The sequence below is a fragment of the Protopterus annectens genome, chromosome 4.part1 (assembly GCF_019279795.1).
Source record: "Protopterus annectens isolate FY-2018-M chromosome 4.part1, PAN1.0, whole genome shotgun sequence".
Taxonomy (NCBI): domain Eukaryota; kingdom Metazoa; phylum Chordata; order Ceratodontiformes; family Protopteridae; genus Protopterus; species Protopterus annectens.
In genome coordinates, this window is record NC_056734.1 from 437,537,962 (window position 1) to 437,553,533 (window position 15,572).

At 43.5% G+C, this 15,572-nt stretch overlaps 1 protein-coding gene across 2 annotated transcripts in view; it reads left to right on the forward strand.

Annotated features, from left to right (window-relative positions):
- The window catches only part of CUL3 (cullin 3), a 2,974,786-nt gene that overhangs the window by 2,829,213 nt on the left and 130,001 nt on the right, over positions 1 to 15,572 (forward strand). For both annotated transcript variants that reach the window (XM_044070245.1, XM_044070246.1), the window contains exon 15: positions 2,000 to 2,145. In XM_044070245.1, the coding sequence (XP_043926180.1) occupies positions 2,000 to 2,145 (146 nt within the window). The remainder of the gene's footprint in view (positions 1 to 1,999; positions 2,146 to 15,572) is intronic.

A 15,572-nucleotide genomic window follows, 5' to 3' on the forward strand; every position in this document is an offset into this window, starting at 1 on the left:
TGGTGATGTAAAATGCATGCAACTAGGATTATGTCAGTATGGTTTGTTTTAATTTATATAAATGTGTGATTTTGCTGTGATTTAATAAAGATGTTTCTTGTTTAAAAAAAGCACTAATCATATTCAATAAAATCTTTCATTATAAGAACATTTCTAAGCTTATTTTTTTTTCTTCTTTTAAGTAAGGATTTTCTGTAGAAGTAAGGTTTCATTTTCATATGGTTTGGACAGGATGTTGCAGCTGTTGTCTCAGTCCATTTCTGTTTGATGACTTTTAGTCCTGAATTCTCGCTAGCTCAGTGTTCAGGTTGTATTCCCAGAACTGGATTCCTTGGATATTTGTCCTTTTTTTTCCAGTCCTCAGAATAACAGTGAGAGAATTTTACATTATGTAGGCATTCATAGATATCTCAGATTTCCTTGACTAAAAGAAGCTGTTATGAAAACGGTCAGCTTTTTATTTCCTTTCAGGATAAAAAGCTGGATTCCTCTGTTTCTAAACTGACCATCTCCAGTTTGGGTCTCCTTGGCTATCTCCTTGTTTTGTGTCTTTCATGGAAAATCCCTTCCAAGCCAAGTCAGAAGCTGATTCTGCCAGGTGTGTTGCTTCATCTGGTGCCTTCTTCAAGAGTCTGGACTCAAAATCCAATTTAGAAATAACCACTTGGTATTCCGTCCTGTACAAAACACTGTAAAATTGATAACATTTCTGGAGCTAAACTGGTTTTGCTTGATCTGTCCTGCAAGGATTGCTGTGTCCATTAGGAAGACTGAACAGCTATTTATCTCCTTTCAGGATAAAACTCTGGGTTGCTGTGTTTCTAAACAGACAGTCTCCAGTTTGATGATCTTGGCTATCTCCTTTTGTTGTGTCTTTTGTGGAAAATCCCTTCTAAGCCAAGTCATAAGCTCATTCTGCCAGGACCTTTTCTGCTTCTGGTGCCTTTTTCAAGGGTCTGTACTCAAAATCCATTTTAGCAACACCCACTTGGCCTTTTATTCACACCTGTAGCAGGTATTGTAAAACTGCTGCAAAAACAGAACTGTTTTTGTTTGATCTATCCTCCAAAGGATACTAGAGTCCAGTCCCAATCTTCAGTCTTCCTCCCAAACATTCTAGAAAGTGTTGGGAATCTTCTCACATGTAAGCATTAGTGCAGCAGTGAACAATGTAAGACATAAGTACACTATAAGAACCCACCATAATAGTAACTCATCATTCCTTTATTGGCACCCTCCCTCCTTTTTCATATATATTTTTCCTATTTCTTGGCCAGATAAGAAACCACTGTACATTTCTCCCTGTCGTTGTTGTCATGTCTAAGTTTCTGTTTTTTGCCGATTTTCATCCCTCTCCATCTACGACCGAGGCAAAAAAAAAAAAGTCCTGAGGATTCTCATGTCTGAACATCCCTTTTGTACCACTTAGTGTTCTTGTGCTTGGGTCTTAGGTTGGATGTACATCTCTAGGGGAAGGTGCCCGAGCTTTGGATACTTCCCATATGTAAGCAATACATCAGCAGTGATCTGCTCAAACAGTTATGGTAAGCACAGAGATCAACTTTTTAACTCAAGAAATCTGTACAAAGCCTAAATAATACGGGGACAAAGCCCCAAAAATATGGACAGGTTTTAAGTATTGCTCTTACAAACTTAAGAAAGTTGCTAGAATAACAGGATTTGTGTTAGTGTGCATTTTCTGAAGGCTGTGAAATCTGAAACTCAAATGTCATTAGTGACTTCAGTCCTCAGTGATTTGCCAGAAAATCATAAACTTTATGAGGCAAAAATCTGGATAGTTGGGAGGTATGATAAGTTCTTACATAATAGTCTTTTTATTTCATTTGTAAGAAGTGTGTCTGTGAAGATGTTTTGTTGAGCTGAGTGTACAGAGATTTACTGGAATTAATCTAACCTGAATAAAAAAATATAAACAATTTGACTGCGACCTGTAGTTTTATGCTGTTAACTCTGAACTTTTCTACTTACTAAAATGCAGTTGCTGCCAAACAAGGAGAATCTGACCCAGAAAGGAAAGAAACACGGCAAAAAGTAGACGACGACAGAAAACATGAAATTGAGGCTGCCATAGTTCGTATAATGAAATCTAGAAAGAAAATGCAACACAATGTGTTGGTAGCAGAGGTGAGCATTAAAAGTATCCAGCATTGATATGATGATGTGTCAGTGTGTCCCAAGTACCTTTTCTGTTTTATTTTGTGAAGCTCTGGTGAAAATGAATGTTGCTGTGTTTGGAATCCTTCCACCCTTCCTTTGTTTGCCTTAAGATTTAAAGGGTTGAATGATTTTCTTTAGCTGTTCTCTGATACTGGATTGCTGTACGTTTATTAGAGAGCTTTTTACATAGCTTTCCCATAGCCCTCACCATTTTCCACTCATTTTGTTAAACTAGTACACACATTTGTATATCAGATGCTGTCTACTCCACATTCTTTTGATTGTTCTGTGGCTCATTTTCGTGTGACAACTTTGTCTTGATCTGCTGTCTTAGTTTCCTTTCAGTTTAAGCACTTGGGCTTCAAACCAGTTGTTTTACATTAAGAAGGTTTGTGGTCTGCACTGTAGTGGCAGAACAGGTAGCTTACATCCTTCTAAGTTGGGAATCGCTGATTGAGGGCTCAGTGTCTGTTATTCTAAAAGTGTATTAATTCTGGTTTTAGCACTTGGGCTTCAGGCCAGTTATTTTACATTAAGAGGGTTTGTGGTCTGCACTCTTGTGGGAGGAGAGGCTGGACTCTGCCCTTCTGAGCTGGGAATTTCTGGTTAAAGGCTTATAGTGCCTGCATATTTGAACTGCTTCTTACTGAAATTGGTATACCTTGTTTGCTGTAGCATAGACACTAGATCCAGGCCTGCTGAATCTAGCTTTGTTTGTATAACTTGAGCACTAATCCAGGCATTCTTTAAAATATTCAATTGTATTTATTACTGCTTGGTAGTAACTTGATTAAAGTGTAGCTATCATTCTAAGCCTTTTGGATTAAGCACTTAGGCTTCAGACCAGTTGTTTTACATTAGGAAGGTTTGTGGCCTGCACTGTGGTGGCAGGACAGGTAGTTTACATCCTTCTAAGTTGGGAACTGCTGACTGAGGGCTCAGTGTATGTTATTCTAAAAGTGTATTAGTTCTGGTTTAAGCACTTGGGCTTCAGGCCAGTTATTTTACATTAAGAAGGTTCGTGGTCTGCACTCTTGTGGGAGGAGAGGCTGGACTCTGCCCTTCTGAGCTGGGAATTTCTGGTTAAAGGCTTATAGTGCCTGCATATTTGAACTGTTTCTTACTGAAATTGGTACACCTTGTTTGCTGTAGCATAGACTAGATCCAGGCCTGCTGAATCTAGCTTTGTTTGTATGCTTGTTGTTTGTTTGCTTGTTATTTCCTTGAAACGCTAATTCCACCTAAAATGCGGCTTTTCAGCACTTCTGTGGATCCCTAGTGATATCTGCATTGCTTACTGTACTTGTTTCCTTGTTTCACTTGAAAGAAAGTTACTGTTTGTCGTTTTTGCATTTAAGTTACCTGGCACTTGCTCACCAAAGCAATTATATAAGTCAGCACTAAAAAATTAAAAGCACTACACCCTCACAAACTCCCCTTGAGTACCTTGTTCCCCATTGGCCCTTTTTTTCAATTATAAAGGAATTCCCAATACTATTCTAGCATGTCCAAAGGTCATTTGTCAATCTCCTCAATGGTCCAGCTGGTGAATCTGGGAATCTTGAGGCAATGTTACAACTGCCTCATGTACACAGACAACCCTCTCCTCCTCCCAACAAATTCCAACACTTGAGAGATGCAACCATATAGCCAAACTGGAGGCTAAGCTCTCTCAACTCAGTACTGGCGTAACCAGTCAGGAGGAGAAGGAAATCACACTCACTACAATTCCAGTCTCATATAGACCTACCACGACAGCAAACCAAACACATAAACACACAAAAACATACTCGGAGGCTGTAAATAAAAATCTGCCTAAGCAGCAGAGACCCCCAAAGCAGACACCCAAGCAACCGCTACCCCAAAACAAAACACGTGCAACACATAGCTCACAAAGCCAGTATGCCGAACAGTCACAGCCCTTGAGGCTAAACAACACACCTGATACACTTGTAATAGGTGACTCTATCGTCAGGCACACTGACATCCCTCTCACTAGGCTGAACAAGGAGAAGGTCACGGCGAGCTGCCTGTCTGGCGCTGGGATCCGCCACATAACACAAGCACTCAGGTCACTCCAAGGCAAGTACAAATATGACTCGGTCATTGTCCATGCTGGTGTGAATGACCTGAGACGTACCTCCCTGGACTACATGAAAAGAGACATAGAGGAGCTCTCTGAGCATGTAGCCCAGGCCGGTATGACCCTGACCTTGAGTAGCATCTTACCCTCACCGAGAATGATGCCACAATATGGAAGACAAGATGATCAATTTCAACAATTGGCTTAAGTATTGTTGTCATTCAAAGGGGATCCAATGCCTGTCAGCCTGGGATGACATGCTCGACAGGCCACGATGCTTCGCTAGGGACGGCTTGCACCTGTCACCCCTGGGCTTTCGGATATTGGCAAAGGCTCTTGCTTCCCCCATAGTGCCTTTTTTAGGCAAGGCTCAATAGACAAACCCACCTCCATAGGTATCACAAGGGATAAGAAACTAAGAGTAATGCTACTCAACGCCATAAGTCTAAACCTCAAGATGCATGCACTCGAAACTCTCCTTAGCATGGAGAACATCGATATCTGTGCAGTAACAGAAACCTGGTTCAAGGCTCCCGAGAGCACCCCAGCACTACCAGGTTATACCTCATACCATGCTTTTCGGCCCCAAAACTTGGACCGAACTACAAAAGGAGTGGGAGTATCAATATTCGTCAAAGATACCCACACCTCCAGGTTGGTGGCACAGCACGAAGCATCAGAGACTATCCATGTGCAACTAACAGTGGGTAAAACTGCCTTCCAGTTTATAGCCTGCTACAGACCACCCTCCCAAGCCCAGGAACCCCACTCGGCCTTCCTGAGAACACTGGAAAATATGAAGGCCTCTCCAAACACCATTATATTGTGCGACTTCAACTACCCAAACATAGACTGGGAGCATTACTCTAGCTCCAACACCCTAGCCCAAAGATTCCTAGAATTTATAAACTCAAATGCTATGGAACAACTTATTACCACTCCCACAAGAGGGGAAAACATACTGGACCTGATCATCACCAACATGGGGACTCCATGCTCCAGACCAGAAGTGTATCCCTCACTGGTAAGATCAGACCATAAACTAATCTCACTGGATATTCACATCCCGACCCCACCCCTTGCCCAGAAAACCACAGTGAAAAACTTCTCTAAAGCAAATTTCACACTCCTCAAACCGAGGTGGAATCCTTCAAAACCCCCGAGCCTGTGGAAAGTACAGCCCAGACCGCAGAATCCTTTATAAACCCATTCTATGAACACCTTCAGGAATGCATGGATCATGCAATCCCAAATAAAACCAAGACCCAATCCTCCAAAGGCAGACGTCCTGTCTGGTGGACCCCAGCCATAAACAAACTATACAATAGAAGGAGGAAGCTACTACATGATAGAGCAAAATCCCAAAAAGGGAAGGCATCTCTGATTAGTATTAGCAAAAAACTATGGGCACTCATAAAATCGTCTAAGGCCAGCTTCGAGAGAAAGGACACTAAGGATAATCACAAGGCTTTCTTTAGTTATGTTAGGAACCTGGGTGGGAATTCCCAGATATGCTCAGAATTACTCCAAAATGACAAAAAAATGCATCGAACCCACAGACATTGCCAACATCCTAGCTGACAGGTTCAGCGCAAACTCCCCCCCCCACCACCACCACCAAAAGGGCAAATATCTATCCCAGCAGAGTGCTGCCCCCTGACATCTCAGATGCTCAGGTAAGAGCCGCCCTCTCCAAAGCAAAAAACACAGCATCAGTGGGACCAGACGGTGTCCCGGGCTGCGTCCTACATGAACTCCAAGAAGAGCTAAACCCAAACATAAAACTACTGTTCAATCTCAGCCTTACTACAGGATATGTACCCAAAGAGTGGCTTTACAGCAACAATGGTCCCTCTCCACAAAGGTGGTGCCTCAACGGATCCTGGAAACTATCGCCCCATAAGCCTGACTAGCTTGGTCTGCAAAGCTATGGAAAGGATCATCATAGACCTCATAAATAAAGATATTGGGGACCTACAGACACTGGATCCTACCCAGTTCAGCTTTGTTAAGGGCAGATCCTGCCTCTTAAACCTGGTCGATTTCTTTGAAACAGTCACCAAGGCCATTGACGAGGGGAAGGTGGTCCACACAGCCTACCTGGACCTCGCAAAAGCCTTCAATACAATACCCCACTCGGGCATTATAGATAAGCTCACCAGCTTAAATATAAACCCCTATGTCACTAGATGGGTTGCAAACTTGCTCAAGGACAGAACCCACATGGTTAGAATTGCTGGAGCCATGTCAGACTCCAAACCAGTTACAAGTGGTGTCCCACAAGGCTCAGTCCTGGGACCTCTCTTGTTCGGTATATATTTCTCGGAGGTACAGGCCAACATGGAAGGACTGTGGCTGACCAAGTTCGCAGATGACTGCAAACTGGACGCCATAATCGACTCTCCAGCCGACACAAGCATCCTCCAAAAGGGCCTCATAGAAACAGACAACTGGTGCCAGAGCCATGGCCTCAGGCTAAACGCCAAAAAGGTTATAGTCATCCCCTTTGACAAAAACAAAGTGCCCACAAATTACCACATAGGTGGTAATCCATTAAGTACAGAAGAAGTAATTAGGGACCTGGGGACCCAAGCTGATAGCAATCTCTCATTTGCCACCCACGTGGCCAAAGTGGTTAGAAAAACATTTTATATAGCCCACCTAATCATGAAGGGATTCACATCTAGATCAGGGGAGGTCATCGTGCCTCTTTACTCATCCCTCATCAGGCCCATAATTGAGTACAATGCCCCTTTTGGGATGTACCTTACCAGACACCTGCAGCAACTGGAAAGACCCCAAAAGTACCTCACCAAGAGGATCAAAGGGCTCAAACAGATGCCATATGCTGCCCGGTTAAAGAAACTCCAGCTCTACTCAGTGGCATACCGCCTGCTCAGAGGCGATCTGTGCCTGACGTATAAAGCCATGTCCAACCCAGAATTAATGGACATACTGCACCTCAGAAAATCCAAATCCCGTTGAGCTACGCGCTCGAGAGACTTGAACCTTAGCACTGAGCTAAATAGGACATGCTGGAGGGACAGATTCATAACCCAGAGGCTCCCTTCACTCTGGAATAAAATCCCAGTCCAGGTTAGGAAGAGTCCCTCATTGACTCTCTTCAAGAGGAATCTTGATGAGTGGATGGGTAGGTTTACCCCGGGTATCACTTCTGTGTCACTGTTAGACAGAGGCATAGTATACTAACCTCGAAAAAAGGCATAGCAAAATTAATTTAAAATGGGTGGCGAAAGCCAAACACACTCTGGCTAGGCTTATAAATGCCCTAGGGCAGATAGCCTACTATGAACCTTGATTTTCATGGTTTATTTTCATAGTGTATAAAGTGTTTCCTGTACTGAGTCTTGGTCTTTTTGTAGTTGTGATGAGTGGTTTTGCTGATGAAATTTGCATTATCACAGTCATTGTTCATTCTTTTTATATGACCATTGTGCTCATTTTCACCATTCTTATTTCGTGGTTTCTTACAGAAATGCCTTTGGTAACTTGAATCATTATCCAGAGAAATATTTTGTACTGGGATGGCTTTAGCTGGCCAGCAGGATTGCCTTCCCATTTTATTGGCAAGATTTGCACATTCTTTCTGTCTTTTCTTACTTGAGCACTAACACAGTTTGAGCCTTAGCAGAATGCCATTGAGCATTATCATAATAATTTTTTTGACAATTTATTGACCCAATTTTTTTTTTGTTACCTTTAGTCTGTTCCTCCCATCAGCCTTTATATTTCAACAAATGGCATTTCTTTTTTAAATGATTTTCAGAACGTGGGTATCCTTTTTGTGGAGCTTCCCATTTTCCTTTCAGAGGAGAGCATTTTTTCCTTCATTCTTCAAATGACTTTATTACAGTTTTTCTACATATTGTATAGTTTTCATCAGCTGTTTAAGGTTTTTCAGACCTGTGGCTAGAGTAGACTCATATTTGTAAGTGAGGACATAGAGTTCATGAAATTAATATTATGCAAGCCATTGATGTTTGTATGGAGTGCTGTCCTTAGTACATACATGCAAATGCATTCTTTTGTAGTGTATATGGGATGACTGTTATTGGCTGCTTGTTGAATTATGCCCCTGTACTTCCTTATCACAGTAGGGATCCCTTAACCACTTTGAACCTCTCTGCATAGAATTTCTTCTGGTTTGAACTTAAGTAAGGATCAGGTGGGATGCCTGCTTTCTTTTACAAGAACATCTGCTTTTTGAAGGTTCATCGTAGGTTGACCTTCTAAGGCTGAGGTGTGTCCCAGGATGCCAGCCAAGAGTCATTGACACAATCTTTGATCCTGTTTTTATGCCTTTATGGCCACAAACAGATCTGGACTTTGTCATCTCATCTTTGTATGAGCTCTGGATTCTTTTAGCAGGTGCTGTCTCCCTTCTTGAGGGTAACCATTGTCACCTCTAGCATTGGCTATGTGGTCAGACTGCTCTGTGGAGCTACTTCCTCATCCTTGCACGTTTACTAACTTGAAACCTCATTGGTTCACGGTATCAGGGATGCTATCTTGACAGCTTCCTGTTTGCGTCTTGGATTCTCCTACTGTGATATTTGGAGATGTTCACTATATAGATAGTTGGTGTGGTAGCTGTCCACGAACCTGAAATCCAACAAACCTCTTCCATTTTCAGCCATCCTGTAAAGTGTCATGTTTTTAGCTACAGTCAGGCATAGGTTTTCAAGTTGTTTATCCCTACACCCTTTTGCTGCTTATTTTGAGTTATACCTCATATGCTGACATGATGACACTGAAATAAATGTACTGCCCAGGTTAATTGCTGTATTTTATTTATAACATAAACTTAAGTAGATTTCTGTCGCATGTCTTTTCACTAAGAATGCTTATCAGTAGTATCACTGTCCCCTTTGTGGAGGGTCATTGTAGCATTAAATCATAACATTTGGTTTAGCCTCTCGTGTTCTGTGTTTCAGCTGGGTTTTTCTCTGCAGTGGCCATCTTCCATTCAACGGCGAACACTAATTGTATATATTTGAAGGTACTGATACAGGTGGCATAAGGCTGTCATATTATGTGCAGTATTGGGTTCTTATTGGTCTCTGAATACTACTAGTCTCAATTCACTCTAGAGAAGTTTATGCACATTGTACCTTGTGCTCGTTTGTGTTGTTCTTAATTTCATTACTCTTGTTCAAGAAAGGCAATATGCTTTTATTGGGCTTCTGAGAAATTATGTCTTCCCCTGTAAATCTTACAGCATGCACACTTTTGGTAGGTAGATAGCATTTGAGGATTATCACACCTTACGCTTGTTCTGTATGGGACCTGATCACATATTACAGTCTTGCAAAATTTTGTTTAAATTTTAACAAGGCTACCAGATTATGCTGTTTTAAGACATTTGCATCCTGCTTAGCTGAAGAAATGTTTGATTTCCTTGAGAAAGTCTAAGAAATTATGTTTTTTGTAGCATAAAAAAAAACTGTTCTTCCTCAGACCACTGTTGCAGCCTTCCTTACTTTACTATAGGGGTTTCACAGCTAGGTGTTGTCATCCATCTGTCCATTCATCAACAGCTCGTATTCCTTCCCCAGTACATGCCATATGTTCACCCCTGAGTACACCACAGCTTGCTTATGTACGAGGGAATATATGTTTGTGCCATTGTAGAACTTTCTTGCCACAGTTCATAAATGTGGATGTTTCCCAGTGTTAGTGTTGCATGTGGATATTCTTTGTGTTTCACTGTTGCAGTCATCACATTTGGGTTATCTGCCTGCAGGTAACCCTCAGCTGGCCTTTAAATACAGAGTCTTTGGATTTCTGCGTCGGATGCTCTCGCCTCTTCCATGATGTCAGGGGTATAAACATGCAGCCGACGCCATTACATCAGTCTTTCTTGCCGTGCAGTACCCGAAGCAGAAGCAGTTCATAAGTGCCGGTCGGCCAGCTACTGAAATTTTCGTTTTCAAGTTTCAGACCCGAAGTCTTCAAAAAGGTAAGTACTCCATTGGGGATCCTTTTTTCTTGCTCTAACCAATGTCAGAAAAAATTAACAATTGTCTTGCCTGTGGAAAGCAAATACCTCATAGAGATTTTCATTCTTACTGCGTTACCTGTTTAGGCCCAGACCACGGCATCTCTCACTGTCGGTTTTATGCCTTGTTCAATGCCTGAACTATTAGTTGTCGGGCAATTTTTGTAGCTAAATCTATCTCTGTACTCCGAAATGGCTTTGTTAAGCCATCCGACTACCAGTCTTCGAAAAAACGTAAGGATAAAGACAGAGACAGACCGCATAGGTCCAAAACTGCCGGTGACGCTTCCGTTAAGCTAGTCGCCGGTACTCAGTGAGGCACTTTTGCAGCCCCTGATACCCGCTACTACAGATTCGCAGGCCACTACTGAGACCCATTCACAGTCTGGTATGCCGCGAGATGAGTCTTTGACTATGAAACCTGCGGATGTCTCTACCTTGGATGGGTCCGAAGCCGCTGTGCAGGCACTGGCTTCTGTGGGTTTATTCAGGCCTACAGACTTTCATATTAAACCAACGACTTCATTTCAAGCTAGAAATACAGAATTCCTCAGGCCTAAAGCTCACACTACGCCTAGAAAACCAACGACCAAACCACATACTCAGGCACGTATGCCTCAAAAACAAATGCTTAGAATGGCTGAAGACCTTATTACCTTAATTAGGGGAAGCCAGCCTTCCCCCTCTAAGAGACCTAGAACTGATTTTCTTTCTCATTCTTCTGATCACAAATCTGATATCTCTGTTCCTTCTGATTACCAGGATTTGCCCTTATCTACTTATGAGGATTCTGATGCAGAGGATTCCATTCCCTCTGCTTCCCCTCCAGAAGATTTTTCCTTTGGTGAAACTTTGCATACCCTTAGGGAGCATTTCCGCTAGGAAAGCCAGGACTATTCTGAGTCCAAAAAGAGACGTAGGGAATTTTTACTCCTGCCTCAACACAGGCCTCTAGCTATCCCTTCTGTTCTGGCTATTGTAGATGATGTTTTCTTGGAATCTAGCCTTACCCCAGACACTTTGCCTCCAGCTCCCAGGAAACCTGACAGGTACTACAGAGTACCTGACTCTCACAAGTTCCTCTTCAAGAATCCTACTGCAGATCCAGAGACCATTTCCCAAGGACCAAAAGGCATTAAGGCTACTACTGCCAAAAATCCCTACCCCTTCTGATAGGGACTCTAGAGCCTTAGACAGATGGGGTAAGAATGTATACACTTCTGCTACTTTGACCATTAGGGCTTTAAATTGCCAGTTTCATATGTTAAAGTATCAGCAGCATATTATGGGACTACTTAAACAGAAAATTGTGTTGATTCCTGACTGTGCTGAACACATAGTTACAAGATTTAATGCATTCTGCTGAACAAGTTGGTAAACATACCTTGCAATGTGGTTTTGATGCTTTAGAAGCATCTTGCAGTTCTGCTGTCACTGGGTCTGTACTTAGAAGGCATGCGTGGCTTAAGGAACAAAACTTGCCAGATCACGTTAAAGCTAAATTACTGGATGCACCCTTAAACCAAGACCGCCTTTTTGGCAACAAAGCAGAAGTCGTCCTCAAAAGAATGCAGGAAAAAGCTAAATCTATGCCAACTGTTACAAGTACAGCCTCCCAGATGCAGTAGTCATTGGCCTTCAAAGAACTGGTCTTTTCCAGTCCCTTCCAGGCCTTCTCAGTCCAAACCCAGGAGCAGTAAACCACCAAGACTTCAGTCTCAGGCTACGTGCAGATCTAAGCAGTGGGGGGCTCCCACTTCCAAAGCAGGGAGTAGTAAGCCATGCGGGAAAATGGCAAAATGACTTAACCTTAACCCTTCCAAACCATGCTCAACTACTTGCTCCCTTAGGAGGAAAGCTCGCCCTGCATGCAAAAAACTGGGAACTCATTACCCAGGACAAATGGGTTTTAAACATAGTTTCCCTAGGATACAGATTCCACTTCCACACTCTACCAATCCTAAGTGGTTGGCTAGACCTCCCCCCAAATCATTGGGCAGAGGCCCAAAAACAAGTACTCTCTGTCCTCAGTATCAGGGCTATTCAATCTGTTCCAGCAGAACAAAGGGGGCAAGGTTTTTATTCAAAGACTGTTCCTGCTACCCAGAAAAGAAAACTCATGGCGTCCTATCCTGGACCTGTCTATTCTCAACACCTTTCTGGTGGTTCCAAAATTCAAAATGCTAACTCTTCAACTGCTTCTTCCTATGCTAGCCAAGGAAGCCTGGCTGGCAACCCTAGACTTAAAGGAAGCTTACCTGCACATCCCAATAAGGGAATCCTGCAGGCAATACCTATGTTTCAGGGCGAGCTCCATGCACTATCAGTTCTGCACTTCCCCTTTGGCTTATCTACTGTGCCCAGGATGTTCACAAAGTGTCTAGCAATAGCCATTGCATTTTGCAGGCAGAGAGATATTCAGATTTGCCCATACTTGGACGATTGCCTGATTCGGGCAGAAAGTCAGGACTTGCTATTACAAAACCTGGCATTTGTAAAGAAACTTCTAACCTCACTGGGGTACACCATCAACGAGAAGAAATCACACCTAGTACCCTGTCAACAGATTGTATTCCTGGGAGCAAGCTTGAACGCAACTTTACAGATGGCATTCCTCACTCCGGAGAAACAAGTTTGACAACCTGCTTCAAACTATTGGCCACAAAAACCCAGCTATCTGCAAGGAAAATACTGCAAGCGCTAGGGTTCATGGCCTCTTGCATTCTGCTAATTCCATATGCAAGACCGCATATGAGGAAACTTCAGTGGTGTCTAAAAAGTCTATGGTGTCAACATTCTCAGGACCTGGAAACAATGATTCCTATCATTCCTTGTTTAAGGGCAGAGTTCCTTTGGTGGGCAGAGGCCTGCTACCACAACAAGAGACTCCCTTTCACTCTACCCCCTGCCGCCCAAACCCTAACAGACGCATCAGACTATGCATAGGGGGCTCACATGGCAGGGCAGTGCATTCAGGGCAAATGGACCCCAAACCAGATGCACCTGCATATCAATCAAAAAGAAATGTTAGCTGTACAGAATGCTCTGACAACCTTCAAAGACCCTTTTCTTCCCGGACAACTATTGGTAAAGACAGACAACACCACAGTTATGTGGTACATAAACAAGCAGGGGGGAACCCACTCCTACCCTTTCTGCAGACTACTCATGGCTTTGTGGAACACAGCCTTGAGCTACCAAGTGCACCTACAAGCCCAGCTCCTGCCAGGAAAACTAAATTCACTGGCAGACGACTTAAGTAGAAATCTCATGGACCCACACGAATGGAAACTGGAACCCAAAATATTCAAGCTGTTGAACAAATGGGGAACTCCAGAGATAGACCTGTTTGCCTCCCCTCAGAACTCCCAATTGAACAAATTCTGCACCAGAACTCCCCACAGTCAAGCTTGGAAAGTGGATGCCCTGTCCTTTACCTGGGAAAGCCTGTCTGTTTATGCCTGCCCCCTCTGCCTCTCCTCTCGAAGGTTCTACTAAAGATCAAATGGGACAAGCCAAGGGCAATACTGATTGCACCAGACTGGCCACGCCAGCACTGGTACCCTCTTTTGCGCAGTCTGACTGTGCTGCAACCATGGCACATGCCTCAGACCCCTTCCCTGCTGTCCCAGCAGGCGTGCCAGATTCTGCACCCTCAGCTTCAAACCCTGAACCTTGCAGCCTGGCTTAATCCCCTGAGCTCACATCTAGCAACCCTCTGTAAACGGGTGCTGGATGTCATTCTTGAGGCAAGGAGGCCTAGTACTAGAATATCTTATTCAGAAAAGATACTGTTCCTGGAGCCAGGCTCAGGGGATGGGCACAACGGTGCCCAGCTTACCTCATATTCTAGATTATTTAACAGAAATGCTCCACAAGAGCCTATCTTTCTTGTCTATTAAGATTCATGCTTCTGCCATTTCAGCACATTATAACACTGAACCCACCCCTCTTCTCTCATCCCCTGCTAAAACAATTCCTTAGAGGGGCCGAAAATGTAAGACCCCCCCCCTCCAGGAGAGCTCCCACTCCATCCTGGGACCTTAACTTTGTATTTAAAAACTCACTCTTTCCCCCCTTTGAACCAGCTGCTACAGCAGAGATGGAATTCCTTTCTTGGAAAACAGCCTTACTTCTAGCCATCACTTCAGCAAAAAGAGTGTCTGAACTGCAGGCCCTCATGGCAGTGGAACCCTTCATTATCTTCCATGTGGACATGGTTTCCCTCAGGGTAATCTATCCTTTATACGCAAGGTGGTTCTAGTGTGGCCCTAAACCAGTCCATTCATTTGCCTACATTTTTCCCTAATCCTCAAAATAATGGGGAAAGGATACTGCATTCTCTGGACGTGCACAGACAGCTTAGATTCTATTTGGACAGGACTAAGCTTCTCAGAAAATCTGACCAGCGGCTAGTTAGCTTTGCTGCAGGGGCAGAGGAGAAGGCCATTTCAAAGGAAAACATTTCCAAATGGATAGCCCATTGCATTCATTTCTGCTACAAGCACCATGGAAAAACCTACCCCACAGGGGATAAGATCTCTGTCCACCAGAGCTGCATCTACCTCTATGGCATTTCTCAGAGGAGTCCCTACCAGGGACATCTTGGAAGCTGCTACCTGGAGCTCTGTACATACTTTCACCAAGCATTACCACCTGCCTATCTTTTCTGAATCCAGAGCTGAATTTGCCACAGCAGTCTTACAGGGCCTGATTGCTGGCCCTAATGCTCTTTAACTACCTCCACCCTTTCTTAGCTTTGGGAATCAACCCAAATGTGATGACTGCAACAGTGAAACATGAACATAGTACAGATGTTCATCGTGTTTCACTGTTGCAGTCATTACACTTGGGTTATCCTGCCGTCAGGTGGTCCCACAGTCGGCCAGAGTTCCAAAGTCTTGGTCCAGCGTCGGTTGCTGTCGCCTCTTCCCTGACATCAGTGCGCCAGGGGTATATAAGATGCAACTGATGCCATTTTCTTCAGTCTTTCTTGCCGCGCGGTGCCCGAAGCAAAAGCAGTTCGCAAGTGCCGGTTGGCTGACTCCTGAGATTTTCGAATTTCAGAACCGAAGTCTTCAATAAAGCTAAGTACCCCGTTGGGGAAACTTTTTCTTGCCTCAGACCGATGTCAGTAAAAGTTAATAATTGTATTTCTTGTGGGAAGCAAATACATCATAAGGATTTTCATTCTTACTGTATTCCTTGCCTAGGCCCAGACCACGATGTCACTAGTTGTCAGTTTTGTGCTAGATTTAACAAAAGCGCTATTAAACATCTGTTTGATTTTGC